Source organism: Lepus europaeus, chromosome 1 (assembly GCF_033115175.1).
Source record: "Lepus europaeus isolate LE1 chromosome 1, mLepTim1.pri, whole genome shotgun sequence".
Classification (NCBI taxonomy): domain Eukaryota; kingdom Metazoa; phylum Chordata; class Mammalia; order Lagomorpha; family Leporidae; genus Lepus; species Lepus europaeus.
The window spans coordinates 100,186,221-100,209,137 of NC_084827.1; the positions used below are offsets into that span (position 1 = coordinate 100,186,221).

General features: G+C 40.7%; 1 protein-coding gene across 2 annotated transcripts in view; it reads left to right on the forward strand.

Annotated features, from left to right (window-relative positions):
- Positions 1 to 22,917, forward strand: part of UPP2 (uridine phosphorylase 2) — a 56,403-nt gene that overhangs the window by 19,396 nt on the left and 14,090 nt on the right. For both annotated transcript variants that reach the window (XM_062199902.1, XM_062199903.1), the window contains exons 4-6: positions 2,070 to 2,184; positions 6,482 to 6,691; positions 9,679 to 9,825. In XM_062199902.1, coding sequence (XP_062055886.1) covers positions 2,070 to 2,184; positions 6,482 to 6,691; positions 9,679 to 9,825 — 472 coding nt within the window. The remainder of the gene's footprint in view (positions 1 to 2,069; positions 2,185 to 6,481; positions 6,692 to 9,678; positions 9,826 to 22,917) is intronic.

The following is a 22,917-nucleotide window of genomic DNA, read 5'->3' on the forward strand; positions in this document are numbered from 1 at the left end:
TCACCAGACCAGCAGAGTGTCCAGAGTGATTCGCAAGTTTAGGGCACATACAGATTATTTCTTCCTTGGACTTTGAGTGGCATGCACTTCAAGGGTGCATACACAGTTATACGATGTTCTTAGTTTGTCTGCATGGAGCTCTATCCTGAAGCAGTAGCTCTGAGTCCATCACACATGTGGACACTGCAACTCACCTGAAGGGCACAGCAGGCATGGCAGGGGACAGGTGGGGAGCTTCCTGCAAAGGTGAAACAATTCTAAGGAACTGATTTGTAGGCAACTCCTACAGCACAGAACAGCCACCAGCCATGATCAGCCTGTAGTACCCAATGATGGTTTGTGGGTGATCTTGGCGGGAAGCCTAGGATAAAGAAGGGAAAATCATGCAATGCCAATGGGCAGCTACATTGATCTCTCCTGTTGGCAAAGAGTACCTAAAACCTACTTTGAACTCACAAAGGAGAATCCATTCATTTGCTCATCAACAAACATTTACAGAGCCTCTACCTTAGAAAGGTGAATATCTTTTGAGGTTGGCAATTCTTGACTTACTAACTTTTGCTGGACTTTAAAGATTGTTGGTCTGCTTTTGCACAGGAAATGGGAGCAGACAAAAATGTAAGATTTATAAAAATGTGAAACTACCATAAATATGCAGTAAAACTCCAGAGTAAGATATAAAAGCAGCAGCAGACAGATTCTGCTGTCCTACCAGGAAAAAAGATCTGAAATATGTATCATGCCACGGTTAGCCATTTACAAGGGAGCCTTATAAGGCAAGCTCCTAAAGCAGATCTCTTTGAAGTTCTTCCTCTTCAGTTACTATAGGTGTGTGTGTGTGTGTGTACACAAAAGAGAGGCTGCATGACTTTAGCAGAAGTACACAAGGTCCATTTTTCATTTTACTACATTGCAAAAGTGATAATCATAAGCTTATCAAGTGATTTAGAAGGAATTTAGTAAATTAAATAAACTCATCCTCTTAATTTGCAGTTGAGGAAAATAATGCTTAGAGAATTTATTCACTAGTTGCAGAGTCAGACTTATTCATCCTGAACATGCAAATCAATACAACTTTGAGCCCTGATTCCAAGAGGCTTACAATGCGTTCTGAAGTCAGGGCATAGGCAACAGGAACTCAGAGATTCAAAGTTTCCATAGTTTAGCATTGATAGTGGTGAGATGGAAGGAACCCAGGTGAAAATGTCATGGACATGGCTCAGTGGTGTTCCAAAATCTTTGTGCCCCAAAATGAAATACACTGAGAAATACATTTGACTTGCCTGTAATGCTAGGGATGGCAGAGCCACCAATTTAAGCTCAGTTCCAGTTTCTACAGACTACAGTATGGAAGATCTTTCTGGAGAATTATTAGAGAATACTTGTGTGTAACCACCAGGTCTTTCCAGATCCTATAGCCTGTGTTGATTCCTATTCTGGTGATGTTGATTCCTCTGTTTTAAATGCTGAAGAAAACCAAGGCTACAGTCACAATTTGCAGCAACCTAACCTCATCTTCACATTCAGTATAAGCTTCCAGTTGTTAGGTGGGGATGTAATCCACATTCTACCCTAGTGCCTTTCAGAATGCACACAGAATTAGTGGCAAATGACAAGGTCACATGAGAGCAAGGGATTGAATTTACTATTCAATTTAGCATGGTGGTGAGATGACAAACAAAATTATATATTTCCTTGAATAGTCAATCTTGCAAAAAGCAATTTTTTCAAAAGCTAATTGTCAGAAGCCCAGTGGGGAGATGAGAAACAGCACTGCCCTGGCACACCTGTGAATGGTGCCATCCTCACCTTCTGCTCTTGATGATGAGGGCTGGACCCAGTCTAGCTAGCAGCAGGATGCCACTCTCTGATCCTCACAGATGGACACATCCATCAGTGTGTTGTGTCGGCGTCACTTAGAGATGACTTACATTTTCCTCAGCATTGGCAAAGTCATAATGATTATGCAAATTTATCCAAGGGCTGTTAACTTGTAATGAAGGAAGAAAATATGTCCTTTCTATGCATCAGCTTGTGAGATGTATAATGACTTTTTCTTTTCTCTTTAGCACGGTATGGGCATCCCCTCTATTTCTATTATGCTTCATGAACTCATCAAACTACTACACCATGCACGGTGCTGTGATGTTACCATCATCAGAATTGGGACCTCGGGGGGAATAGGTGAGGCATGTTAATTTCTATTATTAAAACAGAGTGATTCTTATGCACATTTTTATGTTCTTCAAAATACACCATCATACTCAGAAGAAGCCAGATGGGCTGAAAAGTGTCAGGAGCTGGACTCAAAAATTTAAGGAAATCTACTCATATTGATTTTTCCCCATTTTCTTTTTTATTTATTTTCATGGAAGTCTGGGCAGAGAGACTCAACTGCCTCTTGCTCAGATGATCTTAGGTGTTCATTAGGAGAAGACTAGAATTGAAAAAAAAAATGTCTTGAGGGTCAGAGTTAGCTTTAAGGCTTAAGAATTTTATAGTGACAGAAACAAGTGTGTTCAAGTGAAAAAAGAAACACAGATCTTCCCATTTTATCTGCTAAGCAAGCAGATCTCATTGCTCTTAGGAAAACATTGTTCTTAGTTCCTCCCTGTGACTGCATCCATGTTCTTGGTTGTATCTTTTCCTCCTCAATGCACCAGAAAGAAATCAGTCTAGGCTTCTGGAGAAAGCCCAGTGATGCTTCCTAGGGTTTTCCCCCAGCCTCCCCACTTCTCTTCATTCCTTGACTGGTCAATCAGCTTTAGAGGGGCTTTGTTTATGCTTCCAGACTGTGCTGAGATAAGGTTTTGAGCAAAGCTCCTTCTGCAGTCTTTTCTTAAAGAGAAGATCTTGTCAGGAGGTAATTTGACCATGTCATTAAACGCAAATACAGACAGGGCATTGTAACTGGAAGGTTTGCTTGATAGAGTGACAGGACTGAATGGGCATGATAAAAAGGGCTGACATTTTGGAAAAGAAGTGGTCTTAGAATTACACAGTTTTGGAGCAACAAAGAACATTAGAAATCCTAAAACAAAGAACAAGGATGAGAGAAGTGATGTGTCCGACAACACAGAGCCACAGACAGCTAAGACACATGTCACAAGAACCAGACATATTTGAAAAGATTATGACCTCTCCACAGCTGTGTCTGGGAATAAAATCTAGGCAAGGCCCTCATACATGGGAGAAAGAAAAATATTTATGGATGTTCAGCCAAGGAGAAAGGAGTATATTGGCAATCAGAGTTAGACCTGGTATCTTGATACTCAACAATATCTCTAAATAATCAGAGTATCCCCTCAATACATTTGAGGATGAATAGAAAACATTATTAAGGTTGCTAATAATTCTTAATCAGTGAGACACACAAGGATCTGTCTATAATCATTGGACCTACACCTATGCATTGAACCACACTGTCTTTTGTGTTTGCCACTTGATATTAATGCATGCCCAGCATAGACAATGCCTTTTGTGGACCACACAGCTCCTGGTCCAGGTTTTTTATTTCATGGCAACCTGACACACATAGCACATAAATAGAACCAGGATTACAATGGAGGGTCTATGAATGGTGGCTGATTAATGGTGGCTGGTGTGGACACTTTCATTTTGAAGTTTTTGTTTTCATTAATAAGTCAAATATTATCAATAAACTATATTTGCTTTGTTTTGTTTTAAGTTGCAGAGAGGAAAGCAGTACAGTTTATTTCTTTGCTAACATGATTACTCTTTAAGTGGACCAACACATTTTGATAAAGACAAAATACTTTATTAAGTAGTATTTTGGTCTTTGAGGGACTTTGTGACATAAATTTCTCTATTACATCCAAATATTGGGATAGCATGTGAATAACATTACTTTTTTTAAAAAAGATTTATTTATTTTTTTACTTGAGAGTCAGAGTTACACAGAGAGAGGAGAGGCAGAGAGAGAGAGAGAGAGAGAGAGAGAGAGGTCTTCCATCCAATGGTTCACTCCCCAGATGGCCACAACGGCTGGAACTGTGCTGATCTGAAGCCAGGAGCTTCTTCCAGTTCTCCCACACAGGAGCAGGGGCCCAAGGACTTGGGCCATCTTCCACTGCTATCCCAGGCCATAGCAGAAAGCTGGATTGGAAGTGGAGAACCCGGGACTAGAACCGGCGCCCATATGGGATGCCAGCACTTCAGGCCAGGGCTTTAACCTGCTTCGACATAGCCCCGGCCCCAGAATAACATTACTTTTTTTTTTTTATTAAACTTTTATTTAATGAATATAAATTTCCAAAGTACAGCTTATGGGTTACAATGGCTTCCCCCTCCCAAAACTTTCCTCCCACCCACAACCCTCCCCCCTCCCGCTCCCTCTCCCCTTCCTATCACATCATGATTCATTTTCAATTCTCTTTGTATACAAAAGATCAGTTTAGTATATATTAGGTAACGATTTCAACAGTTTGCCCCCATATAGCAACACAAAGTGAAAAGAAAAGAAAAAAAAATACTGTTGGAGTACTAGTTATAGCATTAAATAAGGGTGTACAGCACATTAAAGACAGAGATCCTACATAATATATATTTTTTAATTAATTAATTTTCTATGCCATTTCCAATTTAACACCAGGTTTTTTTTTTCTTTTCCAATTATCTTTATATACAGAAGATCGATTCAGTATGTAATTAGTAAAGATCTCATCAGTTTGTACCCACGCAGAATAACATTACTTTTGACTCACACATTTTCAGCTTCCTTTTCAATCACTTTCCTATTCCTTAGGACACTGTGAACAATTCATTTATTTAGCTTATTTTAAAAGTACCTGACCCATTAAAGCTATATCCTCAGAGGCCACTGTTGGTCTCTAGCTAGATCTTCTAGAGTAGTCTGTAATTAGCTCTACTTTGATGAATATCAAAATTTATAGCACCCAGAAAGTACAAGGCTAGGCTGTATAACAGGGGCTGGCAAACATTTCTTGTGAAAATTTAGACAGTAAATATTTTAGGCTTTGCAGAACATGCCATTTCTGCTGCAACTTCTCGTCTCTGCTACTGTAGCTCAAAAACAGCCACACAGTGTGTAAATGAATGTGAGGCTGTGTTCCAATAAAACTTTATTTACAAAGGCCAGTGGGGTTTGGCTCACAGAATATGGTTGGTAGTCTTGTCCTCTCTGGCATCTCTATGGAATCATTCACTCATTCAGTAATTTTATCATTGAGCACTTATAATTATGACAGGCACAGTGCTAGCCCTGGCAGACAGCAGTGAGTCGCCAGTGTTCTTGCCTTAGAATTTATAGCTGATAAATAGGTAGATAGCTGTAAAACTCATGGTGAGTACCAAGATGGAGACAGTCTAAGGCACTATTAGGATACATCTTATTCAGGCTCTAAATAGAAATCAAAATGGATCAAAATTTGGGTCAACCCTGGACCTGGGGAAGTTTAATGCAAACTGTGTCACTTTTTTTGATCTTCTGCTATAAATTCATACCTTTTAAAGGAAGTGGCTTGTGGCTGGCACTGTGATACAGTGGGTTAATACACTGCCTGTGATGCTGACATCCCACGTGAGCATGGGTTCAAGTCCCAGATGCTTCACTTTCAATACAGCTTCTTGCCAAATTGCCTAGGAGAACAGAGAAAGCTATTCTAAGTACTTAGGCCTCTACTATCCATGTGGAAGACACAGATGGAATTCCAGATTCCTGGCTTCAGCCTGGCCCAGCCCTGGCCGTTGTGGCCATTTGGGGAGTGAACCATCTGATGAAAATCTCTCTTTCTGTAACCCTGCCTTTTACATAAATAAGTAAATCTTAAAAAAATTTAGTTACTTGCACTGATACCTGAAGAATGAGTTGCTGTTAGTCTCATGAAAAGGTGTTAGGGAGGATGAGAGAGCATTCCAGAGAGGAAAACAGTTGGCAGAAAATGGTTTTTCCAGTGAGCCTGAGGTCTCCAAGGAAGCCAGACTTTGTAGCAATGGAAGGTCAGCCAAGAGGCTTAATTTACATGGAGTCAGTCAGGGGGAGAGGGAGTGAATGTGATGAGAATCTGAAGGAAGAGAGGATAGAGATAGATGCAAAGAAATTATAGTAATCAAGGAGTTGCAGAGACGATTAAATATCAAGTAGTCACATCATTTTGTGAAAGCTACTTGCTGGCAGACTCATTTAGTTTATTCCTGACCTAATTTATTCAAATTCGAGCCCCAGAAGGCTGGTACTAATTTGCATGTCCAAGAGTCATGTTTGTCTTGAAATCTAAACCCCATCACATTGTAAATTTGAATCTGGAAAGACAGTAAATATAAATGCCTGTTCTGAATGTTAGTTAATTGTATTTGGGAAAGGAAAGACTTTTCAAGATGAAAATAGTGAAAATCATTAACAACTTGTATTAATTAACGTTGGCAGAATGTGTTCCATAGCACGTCAAAGTAAATTCTAAATGATACTCGCCATCATCATCTGTTTATTTCCACGTTGCAGGGATCATGCCCGGCTCTGTTGTAATAACAGACACAGCTGTGGACTCTTTTTTCAAGCCCCGGTTTGAGCAGGTAATCTTGGACAAGATTGTTACCCGAAGTACTGAACTCGACAAGGAACTGGCTGAAGAGCTATTCAACTGTAGCAAAGAAATTCCCGACTTCCCAACCCTCATTGGACACACAATGTGTACCTATGACTTTTATGAAGGTGAGAATAATTTATAAACTCTAGAGAAAAATGCTAGCAACTCTTTATTATTCCAACCCATAATTTATATTAAAATCCCCACTTTAGAAGATGAATAGTTGTGAATCAAAGAAGGAACTGAAACAGCCTTTTTATTTCTCTAAAGTGTAGGAACATAAGGAGCTAATAGGCAGCAGAGAAACACTCACAGAAAGAATGTATCTTAAGAGCAGCCTTAATTCTTTAAGAACAAATGGAATACTAAAAATGCAATGAGTGATGTTCAAAATCATATCTCTTTTTATGCCTTTAGCTTAAATTGGTGATGATGCTATGTTTCTGTCATTCACATTTATCTCAAAGAGGATCTGGCACCCAGGAAAGAGTGGGAATTAGGAAACTGGAAGAAATGTTTGGAGGAACATTGTCCCACAGGTTCAAGGTTATCCCCAAGTAATGCTTTTAATCGGAGGCATGAGTAAAAGGTCCCTGAGAGACATGCTGAAGGTGACTTCCCAGCAGCAGCTCTTGCTATCCAGGGGTAAAGGGCCAAGAAAAACAAATGTTCAAGGATGGGCCTTGGTCTCTACCCAGGGATGGCACCATGCCTTGGGAGGCATTCTGGAGGTCTTGCTGTGCAGCTGTCTTCATACCAAATACCATATTATTTTATTGTAAGTTCATCTCATTTCTCCTTTGACCAAACCTAAAGTATTATATTGGCTCTTCAAAAATTACATACAGAGATAGATTTTATCATGTATATATTTCACTTCAGGTTAGTGAAGATGGTTTTTACTACATATTCATTATAAGATAGGAAGGCTGGCTGGTGCGGCGGCTCACTAGACTAATCCTCTGCCTGCGGCGCCCACACCCTGGGTTCTAGTCCCGGTTGGGGCGCCGGATTCTGTCCCGGTTGCTCCTCTTCCAGTCCAACTCTCTGCTGTGGCCCGGGAAGGCAGTGGAGGATGGCCCAAGTTATTGGGCCCCTGCACCCACGTGAGAGACCAGGAGAAGCACCTGGTTCCTGGCTTCAGATCGGTGCAGGGCACCGGCTGCAGCGCACTGGTCGTAGTGGCCATTTGGGGGGTGAACCAACAGAAGGAAGACCTTTCTCTCTGTCTCTCTCTCTCACTGTCTAACTCTGCCTGTCCAAAAAAAAAAAAAAAAAGATTGGGTCTGAGAGAATTGAGATCCCCTATCTAGGTCACTGACTCACAATTTCTTCTGGAAGATCACCCATCCAGGTATTTTTTTTTTTTTTTTTTTTTTTTTTTTTTTTTGACAGGCAGAGTGGACAGTGAGAGAGAGAGACAGAGAGAAAGGTCTTCCTTTGCCGTTGGTTCACCCTCCAATGGCCGCCGCGGTAGCGCGCTGCGGCCGGCGCACCGCGCTGTTCTGATGGCAGGAGCCAGGTGCTTATCCTGGTCTCCCATGGGGTGCAGGACCCAAGGACTTGGGCCATCCTCCACTGCACTCCCTAGCCACAGCAGAGAGCTGGCCTGGAAGAGGGGCAACCGGGACAGGATCGGTGCCCCGACCGGGACTAGAACCCGGTGTGCCGGCGCCGCAAGGCGGAGGATTAGCCTGTTGAGCCACGGCGCCGGCCCCATCCAGGTATTTACGCCAGAGCTTGCAAAGGGCAGCCTGATACAGTTGGTGTTTCCTCTGGCCTGCATAGTATTATCCAAAATGTGAATAATTTTGCCATTATTTATAATTTCTGGAACTTTCATATGGAAATTCACATTATTTGGCTTTAGGAATAATGTCACCTAAAAAATTTAATTATTGGCTGGCGCCGCGGCTCACTAGGCTAATCCTCCACCTTGCGGCGCCAGCACACCGAGTTCTAGTCCTGGTCGGGGCGCCGGATTCTGTCCCGGTTGCCCTTCTTCCAGGCCAGCTCTCTGCTGTGGCCAGGGAGTGCAGTGGAGGATGGCCCAAGTGCTTGGGCCCTGCACCCCATGGGAGACCAGGAGAAGCACCTGGCTCCTGCCATTGGATCAGCGCGGTACGCCAGCTGCAGTGCGCCAGCCGCGGCGGCCATTGGAGGGTGAACCAATGGCAAAAGGAAGACCTTTCTCTCTGTCTCTCTCTCTCTCTCACTGCCCACTCTGCCTGTCAAAAAATAAAAAAGAAAATAAAAATAAAAAATAAAATTATTGTATGCATGGCAGCCCTAGCAAGCCATGGTCCACATGTGAGCTACATTCACTGGAGGTGAGATGAGCTGCTCCCCTCAGACCCAGCAGCCCCCTTCTCTCTGATTTAATCTGCTTCTCTCTGGGGTGGTTGGCCCTGAATCAGCATAGAGAACGCTTGTCAGGCAGCACCAGAGTGTTGGTGACGTGAAAGATGGAGGAAGTGGGAGGGAACAGAGGAAAGGGAGCCCAGAAGAGGACTGTGTCAATAGAAGATGAGCACAGTGTTCTTCCCCCCGCACTCCCACCTGCCTCAGTCTGGGCCCTCCCTGGCATGGGGGCAGGAGAAAAGGTCATCTCCAAGTGCATGCAAAGTGCAAAAGAACTAACAGCACTGGACTTTCCTCCACCTCCTCTCTTCCCACTAGTGATGCAGGGGAAGTTAAGTAATGACAGGCACTGGGAGCAACCTGGAAAGAAGTGTATGGTCACAGAGAACCGAGCACTTAACTCTGGGCCAACCCCCAGGTGCTGGAGCAGACCCCAAGGCAGCTCTCTCAATGCCTTCCTGCCCAATTCATGATGTCCCTGGGCACAGCATTGGCTGCTACAGCAACTTGGTGGCTACTGGCCCCAGGAGTAGGTCTCTCAGTCACGCACACGTCACCATACGTGTGCATTTCTTGAGCTATGCACAGACTTGTTCCACAGTCCTCTCATAGGAAGTGATAGGTTCATCTTACCTGAGGAGCAGGCTCAAGGGCTAGACAGAGCAGAGAGCCTGGTGGCCCACAGCAAGCCTACAGCTGGTTCCCCTGCAATTGCAGTGAGCAGCAAGTCACTACATGTTCTCTCTTTCAGGTCAAGGTCGACTAGATGGAGCACTGTGCTCTTTTTCCAGAGAAAAAAAGTTAGACTACTTGAAGAGAGCATATAAAGCTGGAGTCAGGAACATTGAAATGGAATCTACAGTGTTTGCAGCCATGTGTGGCCTCTGTGGGCTGAAGGGTAAGCTTTTCATGAATGCCTAGCATCACAATCTCCTCTTTCATGCAGCTATTTTCATTCTTTAGGAGAAGGAAAAGGGGTTCAGACACTTATTGCTTTTGCTACATTGCATGTCTTACTATTGCCTATAATACATTATCTCATCAAGTCTTGTGAGTGGATAGGAAATTATTTCAACTATGCAAATGAGGATCAACTCAAGGGTCAAAATCAAGTTGCCCAAGCTCACTGGCTAGTTGGTGATGTAGCCAGCATTCAGCAGCAACTTCACTTTCATTCATGCTAGTAGTGATTGCTATTTTCTACTACAACTGAATTTATTGAGACAGGATGCCTATAAGATATTACTAAATTAGTCCATTAATCAAAACTTTAAATAATATGGTCAAGGAAGGGTCAGAGCAGAAGATGCCATTTGGGAAAAGGCCATGTGAATATCTGGGGAAGTACATCCTGGTAAATGGAAATCTAAGGCCACAAGGCAGAGCATACAGGTTGTGTGGAGGAACAAGAAAGTGACCAGAGTGCCTGGAAGGGAGGGAGGTTGTGGAATGGTAGGAGGAGGGGTGGAGAAGATGCAGGTTGTGTGGGCCATTGTGAGAACTGTGACTTTCAATCTGAGTGAAATAGGAAGTCATTGGAGGGCTCTGAAAAGAGAAGTGACCAGACTTGACCTGCATTTTATAGAGTCACTCTGGCTGCTGAATTGTGGACAGCCTAGACGGGTCAAGGGCAGAAGCAGGGAGAGGAATGAGAAGGCTAATACAGCAGACTGTAGGAGATGATGGGCCACAGTGATCCCAGTTGAGAAAATGAGAAGTAGTTGGATTCTGGAAACATTTTTTAAGGTTTAAATTTACTTAAAGGAAGAGCATACACACACACACACACACACACAGAGAGAGAGAGAGAGAGAGAGAGAGAGAGAGAGAGAGAATCTTCTGGTCTACTAGTCCACTTCCCAAATGTCTGCAACAGCTGGGCCTGGACTAGGTTGAAGCCAGGAGCCAGGAATACAATATGGGTCACCCAACAGCGTGGCAGGGACCCAAGTTCTTGAGCCATCATCTGTTACCTCCCAGGGTACCCATTAAGAGGCAGGACTCAATCCCAGGCACTCTAATACATGATGTGGATGGCCTAAGTTGTGTCTTACCTGCTGTGCTACACCTGCAGTAAACATTCTGGAAACATTTTAAAGACAAATCCAAGGGTATTTGTTGACAATTTAATGCAATTTTGAGAGAAAGGCAAGAGGTGAGAATGACCCCCATGTTTCTGGCTTGAAGCATGAGGTTCTCATAATTGGGATGGAGAAGATTTAGATGAGGTTAAGGAAGTAATAGTGCTAAAGGAGGCCAAGCAGGTGGGTAGATGGCTAGATCTTGAGTTTAAGTGAGGAATTTGGAGTAGAGAAGTGAATTTGTGAGTTGACAGCCTAGAGATGGCACTTAAAGGCATGCACAGATGAGATGACAAAGAGAAGGTGTGTATGCACAGCTGGGAAGAGGTCTTCAGTTAAAGGTTAGAAATTAAGGGAGATGACAGAGACCAGTAAGGGCAGCCGGTGAAACTGGTCATACATTAGGAGGATGCTGTGTGCTGGCACACAGGGAAAAAAGCTTACAAGTGGAAATACGAAATACAGTATGACTGTGCATCATTTCAACATAAGCAGAATTCAAGTTCCAATATCAGTACTTAGAAATAGTCAATTTTAATTCATTGCAAACAAATGCTTCATTCTAAGAATATGTGTTAGCAAAAATTTACAGTTTGGGCCGGCACCACGGCTCACTAGGCTAATCCTCCGCCTGCGGCACCGGCACCCCGGGTTCTAGTCCTGGTTGGAGCGCCAGATTCTGTCCCGGTTGCTCCTCTCTGCTGTGGCCCGGAGTGCAGTGGAGGATGGCCCAGGTCCTTGGGCCCTGCACCCGCATGGGAGACCAGGAAGAAGAGCCTGGCTCCTGGCTTCGGATCGGCGCAGCACGCCGGCCGCAAGATGCCAGCCATGGTGGCCACTTGAGGGGTGAACCAACGGAAAAGGAATACCTTTCTCTCTGTCTGTCTGTCTCTCTCTCTCTCTCTCTCACTGTCTAACTCTGCCTGTCAAAAAGTAAAAATAAAATAAAAAATATTTAGTTTGTAAGAAGAGAAGCATCCTTATCATTTTCATCTCTCAGAATGTACATGTCTGCAGATTCTTAACAAATATGCAGGTGGAGGGCAGCAAATGCTGGCTCGTCTTCTTTAGAAGCTCATCGTTAACACCCCGTACCAGCACCACAGCGGCATCAGCTTTTCTCTAAGTTAGTGAGGGTGGGGCAGCCTGGCCTTGCCTGAGCAGCAGCGCAGTGAGCACACAGCCAGCAGGGACATGTGGTTCCAGATATTTCTGCTCCCTGGAAATGCCTCCTCATCTTTCTTTGTTAGAGATCACGCCAGTCACATCTCCACCTAACATGCAAATAGATAGAAACTTGGCCACCTGTTTAGTTAAACATAAACTGCTGTTGCCAACACACTGCCCTAGAGTGAGTATGGAGATGATATTAATTATTGCTCAAAGGGTACTCCTTGGCAGCCAAGGAAGAATTTTAGGCTTGTGAACCCTGGACCCAAGTCTCTGTCTCTAGGAAGTTGCAGAAATCTGAGAGAAGTTATTCTTCTTGGAGAGCTTTTCTGTGCTTGTTGCCAATCTTCATGACCTTGTTCACTGTCACCTGCAAGTATCCCTCCTGGATGCTTTCCTGGCTACTTCTCTGCAGTTCCTGCCCCCTGCTGCATTTTCTTTCTTCTGTCTCCATTGAGGCTGCTGGTAGCTGATTTCAGCCTGCAAATAGCTCTTTCCCAGGCCCCCGCTGAAGCCATTTCATTGAGCAGACCCCTTCTGGGCTGTCCACATTCACACTAAAGCTTGCATCTATAATTCTAAAATTTCAGTACTTCGTTGCATTATTTCTGTCTGAATTTTGTTCTAGTGTCAGGAGCTCTTTATCTCCTTCAGACATCAGCGTTTTTTGTTTTTTTTTTTTTTTTTTTTTTTTGAAAATGAATCTTTACATGAATGGAAGGGGAAAGGGAGCGGGAAAGGGGAGGGTTGCGGGCGGGAGGGAAGTTATGGGAGGGGGGAAGCCATTGTAACCCATAAGCTGTACTTTGGAAATTTATATTCATTAAATAAAAGTTTAATAAAAAAATAAATTCTAATTGAATAAAAAATGTCAAAAAAAAGAATAATTGTGTTAAAGAGTTCAACCAATGATATTAAGGATAACAAAAAATACTAAAAGGAATAAAATAGTAAGTTGTGTGACAGGACAAGGGCTGATCAAGTCATTGTTTTTCATAGTGTCCATTTCACTTCAACAGATTTCCTTTTAGGTGCTCAGTTAATTGTCACCAATCAGGGAGAACATTTGAAATCTTCCTTTGGGACTGGCTTATTTTCAGCATGATGTTTTCCAGTTTCTTCCAATTTGTTGCATATGACTGCATTTCATTTTTTAATGCTGTGTAGTATTCTATAGAGTACATATCCCATATTTTCTTTATCCAGTCTACTGTTGATGGGCATTTAGATTGATTCCATGTCTTAGCTATTATGAATTGAGCTGCAATAAACATTGAGATGCAGACAGTTCTTTTATTTGCCAATTTAATTACCTTTGGGTAAATTCCAAGGAGTGGAATGGCTGGGTGAAGTTGTAAGGCTACATTCAGGATTCTGAGGAATCTCTAAACTGTCTTCCATAGTGGCTTTACCAGTTTGCATTTCCACTAATAGTGAGTTAGTGTCCCTTTTTCCCCACATTCTCGCCAGCATCTGTTGTTGGGAGCTTTCTGAATGTAAGCCATTCTAACTGGGGTGTGGTGAAAGCTCATTGTGGTTTTGATTTGCATTTCCCTGATGGCTAGAGATCCTGAAACTTTTTTTGTGTGTCTGTTGGCCATTTGATTTTTTTTGAAAGATATCTATTTAGGTCCTTGGCCCATCTCTTAAGTGGGTTGTATTTTTGTGGAGTTACATGATCTTTGTAGATTCTGGTTATTAATCCATTATCAGTTGCATAATTTAAAAATATCTCTCATTCTGCCAGTTGCCTCTTCACTTTCCTGTTTCTTTTGCAGTACAGAAACTTCAATTTGATGAAATCACAATTGTTAATTCTGGCTTTGTCTGTGCCTCTGGGGTCTTTTCCAAGAAGTCATTGCCTGTGTCTCTATCTTGTAGGGTTTCTCTGATGTTCTATAATAATTTGGTGTTGGGTCATAGGCTTAGATCTTGAATCTATGTTGAGTGGATTTTTATGTAAGGTGTAAGGTAGGGGTCTCGCTTCATGCTTCTGCACATGGAGATCCAGTTTTCCCAGCACCATTTGTTGAATAGACTGTCCTTACTCCAGGGATTGGTTTTGGATCCTTGATCAAATATAAGTTGGCTGTAGATGTTTGGATTGATTTCTGGTTTTTCTATTCTGTTCCACTGGTCTATCCATCTGTTTCTGTACCAGTACCATGCTGTTTTGAAAACAACTTCTCTGTAGTATGCCCTGAAATCTGGTATTGTGATGCCTCTGGCTTTATTTTTGTTGTACAAGATTGCTTTAGCTATTTGAGGTCTCCTGTATCTCCATATGAATTTCAACATTTTTTCCAGATCTGAGAAGAATGTCTTTGGTATTTTGATTGGCATCATATTGAATCTACAAATTGCTTTTGGGAGAATGGACATTTTGATGATATTGATTGTTCCAATCCATGAGCATGGAAGATTTCTCCATTTTTTGGTATCCTCTTCTATTTCTTTAAGATTTTGTAATTCTCATCATAGGATCTTTGATGTTCTTGGTTAAGTGTTTTCCAAGGAATTTGGTTGTTTGTGGCTATTGTGAACATCTTCTATATTTCTGCAAATTCACATAAAAATTAATATACTTGTATCTCATCATTTGCATTTATTCTGAGATCTTCCTGGCTTAGCAGGCCAACTTGAAGATACCCATAGTTTCCCTCTCTGGTGTCTGCTTCCCATTCTGACAAGATATTCAAGTCCTTGGTGCTCACCACTGGGCAACCAATTCAGCAGAGACGAGTTGGGAAGAGGAAAGGGTTTATGTCAAGAAGCCAGCAGTGTTGGGAGAAAAGTGATCTCTGCACCTGAAATGTGTTCTTCCTCGACATCAGCGTTTTAAAAGGTAGATTCCTGGTATCCTGCTTTCTGGAAGATCAGCCATCAAGTACATAGGGGAAAAAAAAAACAATCATGCATAGGATGCTATTGTGTTCCTATCTCTCGCTACCACTTCATAACATTCTTTCCCTATGGCACAACGAAGCTTGGAGGCTGGCATCTGGCACCTTTTGATTTCAACCTAATTTGCAACAGACTTTAGGTGACCTGGAAAAGCTTACTTAGGGGAAGTACGGAGAGCACAGTCACAAGCAACAGAGGAAGTTAGGGAGGCTGTGCCAACACTAAGATGTGTGAAGAAAGATCTCACTTTGCACTGGAAGCTCAGAGCTCAGACTGCTGTTGACCTTCTTGAACTGCTGCTGCTAGGCCCTACTCCCTGCCTCTGTCAGTGATGTCCACCCTATCCTGTCTTTTCAGGCAACCCTCACTGACTGCCTTTTCTGTCTCTTTAGTACTACCAGACGACTCCATAACCGAGTTCACACATATGTGCTAGTTGACAATGTTGGCTTGTCAATAACACTATTTTATATAAACAAGGTCATTTAGGAGCCCACTGTCCTCAGAGCAATCACTCACTGGGTTTAGATTAATGTAGAAACAGATATTTCTGCATCTGCTAGGCACAAGGAGATCTTAACTCCACATGTTTTACTACTTTTGCTTCTTTTATTTTTAAATTTTTGACTAACATGTAAGACTTGCACATTTTTAAGAAGTACAGGATACTATTTCTGAGTTTCAAATGCTGTTTATTTTTGATTGACATTTAATTGTACATATGTATTTATGGGATACAAGGTGATGTTTCTATGCATGTATACCTTGTCTAATGATCAAATTAGAGTAATTAGTATATCCACAACCTCAAATATTTATCATTTCTTTGTGGTGAGGACATTAAAAATCCTCTCCTGGCTGTTTTGAAAAATATATTGCTATTAACTGTAGTCTCTAATAAACAGTGGAACATCAGAATTTGTTCCTCAAACCTAGCTAACATTTTACCCATCAACTAATCTCTCCCAAGTTCCCTCACCATCAACCCTCTTTCTATACTCACTGGTAACCAGCATTCTACTCTCAACTTGAATGTAATCAACTTTTTTAGAGTTCACGAATAAAGGAAATCATGTGGTATTTGTCTTTCTGTGCCTGGGTTATCTCAACCTAACGTAATGTCCTCTAGGTTCATCCACATTGTCACAAATGACAGGATTTCAACCTTTTATAAGGCTGAATAATGTTCATTAAGTATGTATGTCAAATTTTATTTATCCATCCATTGGTTGATGACACATGGGTTGATTCTGTGTCTTAATTAGTATGAATAGTGCAGGAATAAACACATGAGTGTAGATGTATCTTCAATAGACTGATATCATTTGCTTTTGGGCCACAAATGGAATGCACATATTTCTTTAGAAACAAATTGAGAAAACTGATATGCCAAGAAAAAAATTTTGAGTAGCCCCATATACCTTTAAAAAATTAATTTCATGCTTTCATATTTTCCAAAAATAATGAAAAGTCTAAATATTTTTTCTGGTGAATTCTACTAGACATTTAAAGCAAAAACAACAACCCAATAATATATTCTTTCAGGAAATAGAGAAGGATCACCTTCCACATCATTTTAAGAGACCAACATAATTCTGATAGCAAAACCTGAAGAATATAAGAAAAAAATATACAACTATAATCCTAATACTGTTGGAAAAACCCTTCACTAAATATGTAGCAAATCAAAGCCAGAGAAAAGTCAAAACTAGAAATAAATAGGAATAATTCATTTTTTTTTCTTGTTCTCTTGTGTAATGTGCTTTGCTGTTGAGATTTGTACTTCTGTGTGTTTTCCTGATGTTGGTTACCTTTATTTCAGTTCTCATATAGGACTCCCTTAAGTGTTTCTTGCAGGGCCAGTCTGGTGGTAAGGAATTCTTTCAGTTTTTGCTTGTCAGGGAAAGTCTTGATTTCTCTTAGATTTTGAAAGATAGCTTTGCTAGGCTGGCAGCGTCTTACTTTGAAGATTTTGAATATTTCATCCCATTCACTCCTGTCCTATAAGGTTTCAGCTGATCAATCTGCCAGTTTCTAGTGGGAGGGGGAATTCCCTTATAAATGACTTGACAAGAAGTACAGTATACTATTTCAACACACATACACAGGGTAAACTGTTCATGCCAGGCAATTAGCTTTTCAATTTTCTTTGTGTTTGGCGCCTGGCAGCTCCTCTGTTCCTGTTTGTATACAGAACATAATACCTCATTGCATGCTATGATCATCCCACTCTGTTGTGAAACTCAATACATTCACCCTACTGGGTTTTGGTCCCCATTATAAAGCTCCCACCTATTCTCATTCACTTCACCATTCCCAGATTCTGGTAATTAGATCAAATATATTTATCAAATATATATATTCAGATAAAATACAAATAAGCAAATATATATGCTCACATATAAACCACACTTCTATACATGCATATAATTTTTAACCGTTCATATCTCATGGTATTTGTCTTTATTTCATTTGATATGAAGATCTCCAGCTTCATTGATTTTGCTGCAAATAATATTCCATTGTGTGTGGATACCATATTTTCTCTATCTATTCATCCACTGATGGACACCTAGATTAATTCCATGTATTGGCCATTGTGAGTAATACTACAATGAATATAGGGATACAAATATTGCTTCCATATCCATATCATTTCCTTCAGCTATATACATGGAAATGGCATTGCTGGGGCATATAGTGATCTATTTTTAGTTTATTCTTTAAAAGACAGAGAAAGAGCAAGTGAGCTGTCTCCCATTTGCTGATTCACTCCCGAGATGCCCACAACAGCTGACTGGGCTAGGCTGAACCCTCTCACATGGGTGGCAGGGACCCAACTACTTGAATCATTACTGCTACCGCCCAAGGTGTATATTAGCAGTAAGCTGGAATTAGTAGTGGAGCCAAAACTCCAATTCAGTCACTTGGATATATGATATGTGCATCCCATGCAGTGTCTTAGCCACTGTACCAGTTTTTTCAGGAACCCTCATACTGTTCTCCAAAGTGTACTAATTTGCATTCCCATCAACAGTGTGTAAGAGTTCCCTTTTCTCTACATCCTCACCAGCGTGTTATGTTTTGTCTTTTTGATGCTAGCCATTCTAAGGAGTGAAATGATGCTTCCTTGTAGTTTTGATTTGCATTTCCCTGATGGCTAGTGACAGTGAGCATATTTACATGTGTTTGGTGGCCATTTGCATTTCTTTTGAAAAGGTCTATTTAGATCCTATGTCCATTTCTTACCTGGATTGATTGTTATTTTATTGTTGAGTTTTTTGAGTTTCTTATGTATTCTGGATATTAATCTTTTATTAAATGAATTGCTTGCCAATATTTCCTCCCATTCTATTCACTGTCTGACTCTGCTGACTGTTACCTTTGCTGTGTAGAAGTTTCGTAGTTTGATGTAATCCTACCTATTTTTGCATTTGTTGCCTGTGCTTTTGGAGTTTTATCCAATAAATTGTGGCCTATGCTCATTTATTTATTTGACAGAGAGAGGCAGACAGACAGAGAGACAGATTGAGAGAGCTTCCATCTACTGATTCACTCCTCAAATATCTGTCATGGCTGGGAGCTAGGAACTCAATCCAAGTTCCCACGTGGGTGGCAGGAACTCAACTACTTGCACCATTACCTTTGTCTTCCAAAGTCTGCATTAGCAGGAATTTGGAATCAGGAGTGGGAACTGGGAAGCAAACCTAAGCACTGTAAAGAGGGAAGCAGGTACCTTAACTACTAGGCTAAATTCCTACCCCACTACTTTTTAAAATATTTATTTGTATATTTCTTTAAGAGGCAGAGTGAAAAGGAATGAAAAAAGAGCACTGCCATCCTCTGTTTCATTCCTCAAATGCCGAGGAGGACAGAATTCCACCATTGTCTCCCATGTAGGTGTTAGACCCACCTACATGAGCTTTCACTCGCTGCCTTGTAAGGTGCACATTAGCAGGAAGCTAGAATTAGAAAGGAAGCTGGGACCCAAACCCATACTCTGATATGGACTATCGGTACCCTAACTGGTGTCTTAATCACTATGTCAAAGCCTACTCTACCACTACTTCTTATCTTCATAATTAATGCCAGATCTCCCCTTAATTCTCACCTCCCCCCAGTTAGTTAGAAGTTCTTAGTCCTAAAATGGATAGAAAGGAAGCTTTGCATGAATACCCAAACTCATTACTCATACTTGTATCAGTCTACATTTCTCTGCACCATATTGGCTATCATTGTGATTAGTTTCTATATTACTTACTTTATGCATTACTTAATAAATATATATCTTCTTGCATTAATATTTGTGATCTCTCTCCATTAGAACAAAAATGCTATAATAACAGGGACCCAGCTTATTATTGCTAAATCCACCACATTTAGAATAATGTCTGCCATATGAGGTATTAAATAAAGATTTGCTGAATGGATGGACGAAAAGAATGGCTACTAGACTCACTTCATGTCTGATGAAGGCACCACACAAGCTTGATCCTTCATCCCCTGGTCACATGGATGGCTTGGAATTGTCTAAGATACTTAGGAACCCCAGTAGTCCAAACAGGTCAAAGTTTCCCTTTGCTTAAAGGTCCATATAGTCCTTAGGTCTCTTGATAGTTAATTAAGTGGACAACTGCTCTTATACTGCCAATGACACCCATCAGTTACTGTTGCTCTACTAACCTTGGTATCCTGGACAAGAATACTAGGAACCCAATGTGGCTGTAACAAAGATTCTGGTAAATGCAAACAGGAAGATTCATCAAATTATTCAACGTCAAAAAGCTGAACCTTCAGAATAATGCAAACCTGTAGAACAGAAGCACTGTGCAGTGCTGAAGGAGTGTATTAATCTCTCATTTTACAGCGCACTCAATCTGCCCTTCTCTTAAAGTGAAATTTACTTAAATCAAACCCCTAACATTCTGATTAAATAGGCTAATCCTTTTGCACTGTGAACCTGTGATAAGTATGTTCGTTGGCATGTGTTTTTTTTAAGACAGTGCTGTCTCTTGATGCCTGTTTATAGAGTAATACATGAAATAGCATATTTGTCTAAGATTAAATTTTCTTCTGTGTCTTCAGTTGTTTACAGCCTCACAGTAGATTTTCATTAGAATAAAGGAAGAATTCAGTGCTATATCTTTTGATAGATAATTGTAACTGGGGATATACACAGTCTACATAATACTACTTTATTAGAGGCTGATGAAAGGGATCAGAATCTTGACTTTAATCCATTTTTATATTCTTCTGCTGTTTTTGGCAATGAAAAGACACTGGGCTCTGGGAACTACACAGTGATCCCTGATAAAGTAAAAAACGAATTACAACAAGGATTAAAGATTATATTCAGTTCAGAGCTGGAGAAGTTCTTAGTCCTAAGATGGATATAAAGTCAGGATTTTGAGAAATTATTCCATGAGGCTACAAGGCAACAGATTGTAGCTTTTTCCCTCTTACAAGAGAAACAGCCATGTAACCCAGAGATGCTAGGCTAAGTCGCTTTCCCACCTGCTGAGAGCTAGCCAGCTGGAATGTGGGCCCTGTTTCCTCTGGCCAGAGGCCCCTTTTCACCATGATGAGCTGCCTCTTTCTAACAGCTTCCCCATTAAGACAGGAGGTTCATAGTCTTTGGACAGAAGAGCCCAAAAGTGTGCTATTAAATGTCAGTGCACTTTAAACAGCCCTTGACTATTGAGGAGCAATTTTTTTTTCCTCTGTGCAAATTGTTGAGCTCTTTACTTAGTATAAAGTTTTCTGTGTATTGAAATAAGCCAGTCCCAAAGGGACAAATATCATATGTTCTCCCTGATCAGAGACAACTAACCGAGCACCAAAAAGGAAACCTGTTGAAGTGAAATGGACATTATGAGAAACAGTGACTTGATCAGCCCTTGCCCTGACTGTTGATGAACAACTTACTACTTTATCCCTTTTAGTATTTTTTTATTCTACTTAATACTATTGGTTGAACTCTTTAATTAACACACAATTATTCTTAAGTGTTGAAATTTAACTGAAAAGTGATCCCTGTTAAATATAAGAGTGGGAATAAGAGAGGGAGAAGATGTACAATTTGGCACATGCTCAATCAGACTTGCCCCAAATGGTAGAGTTAGAAACATGCCAGGGGATTCCAATTCAATCCCATCAAGGTGGCATGTACCAATGCCATCTCACTAGTCAAAGTGATCAGTTTCAGTTCATAACTGATCATAATGATAGGACTAAGAGTCAAAGGGATCACATAAACAAGACTAGTGTCTGCTAATACTAGCTGATAGAATTAAAAGAGAGAACGATCCAACATGGGAAGTGGAATACACAGCAGACTGATAGAATGGCAGATGTCCTAAACAGCACTCTGGCCTCAGAATCAGCCCTTAAGGCATTCAGATCTGGCTGAAAAGCCCATGAGAGTATTTCAGGCATGGAAAGCCAAGACACCCTGGCAAAAACAAAACAAAACAAAACAAAACAAAAACCTATATGAAAGATCTCTGCAAATGAGATCCCAGTGGAAAGAACAGGCCATCAAAGAAGGAGGTGCCTTTCTCTGAAGGGAGGAGAGAACTTCCACTTTGACTATGACCCTGTCTGAATAAGATCAAAGTCGGAGAACCAAAAGGCTTCCATAGCCTTGGCAACTCATGACTAGAGCCTAGGGAGATTACTGACGCCATAAACAAGAGTGTCAATTTGTTAAGTCAACAACAGGAGTCACTGTGTATTTACTCCTCATGTGGGATCTCTGTCCTTAATGTGCTGTACATTTTGATTTAATGCTATAACTAGTACTGAAACAGTATTTTACACTTTGTGCTTCTGTGTGGGTGCAAACTGTTGAAATCTTTACTTAATATATACTAAATTGATCTTCTGTATATAAAGATAATTGAAAATGAATCTCGATGTGAACGGGATAGGAGAGGGTGCGGGAGAGGGGAGGGTTGCAGGTGGGAGGGAAGTTATGGGGTGGAAAAAGCCATTGTAATCCATAAGCTGTACTTTGGAAATTTATATTCATTAAATAAAAGTTAAAAAAAGAGAAAATGGAAAAAAAAGTCAATGCAGATTTTTATATTTTACTTGTGTGAGCAGATATTTGTGCTACTTCAGCAAACAAAGCCTGAGTGCTGTGTATATACCAAGAGAGTTGGTGCTGCAATCAGAAAACACATTACGTGGACACTTGCTCAATAGTATGCAGCCACTGGTTTGCCAAGAAAATTTGTCATTGTATCCAAGAAATATAAGTAGTGACTCATTTACCTATTACTTTTACAAAGTTAATATTTTAAAATAATTTGTTTTTTCTTCCTTTGTAACTTTTCACACATTTTTAATCATGGCGAGATGCCACAGGTTTATTTAATTTATTTTAACTCTATTCTCATATGTTCTATTCTAATTGTCCCTCCCTACTGTTGACACATTCACACATTAATGCAGCATTTAGGGCCACTGATTCAACCCTTTGGTGGTTATTTTTGTTTGTTTATCACATAAAGAGAGCAGATTTAATGTAGTTCAAACGTACAATTCCAGGATTATGACATTTCCTTTCCTGTCTCTCTCCTTCTCTCCCTCACTTTTTAAAAAATTTTGAGATAACTTTTTTTAATATGGAATATAATTTTTTTATTTAACATTCTTTATTTATATAAAGTGAACAAATTTCATGTATTTGATATATACGAATTTAAGGGCATAATGATACTTCTCACCCAATTTTTAATTTACATTATAGTCCAAAGTTTAATGTTCCACTTAATAAAGAGTTCAGCAATAAAAAGGATAAAGAATCTAGTTTTCCAGGAATATAGGCAAGA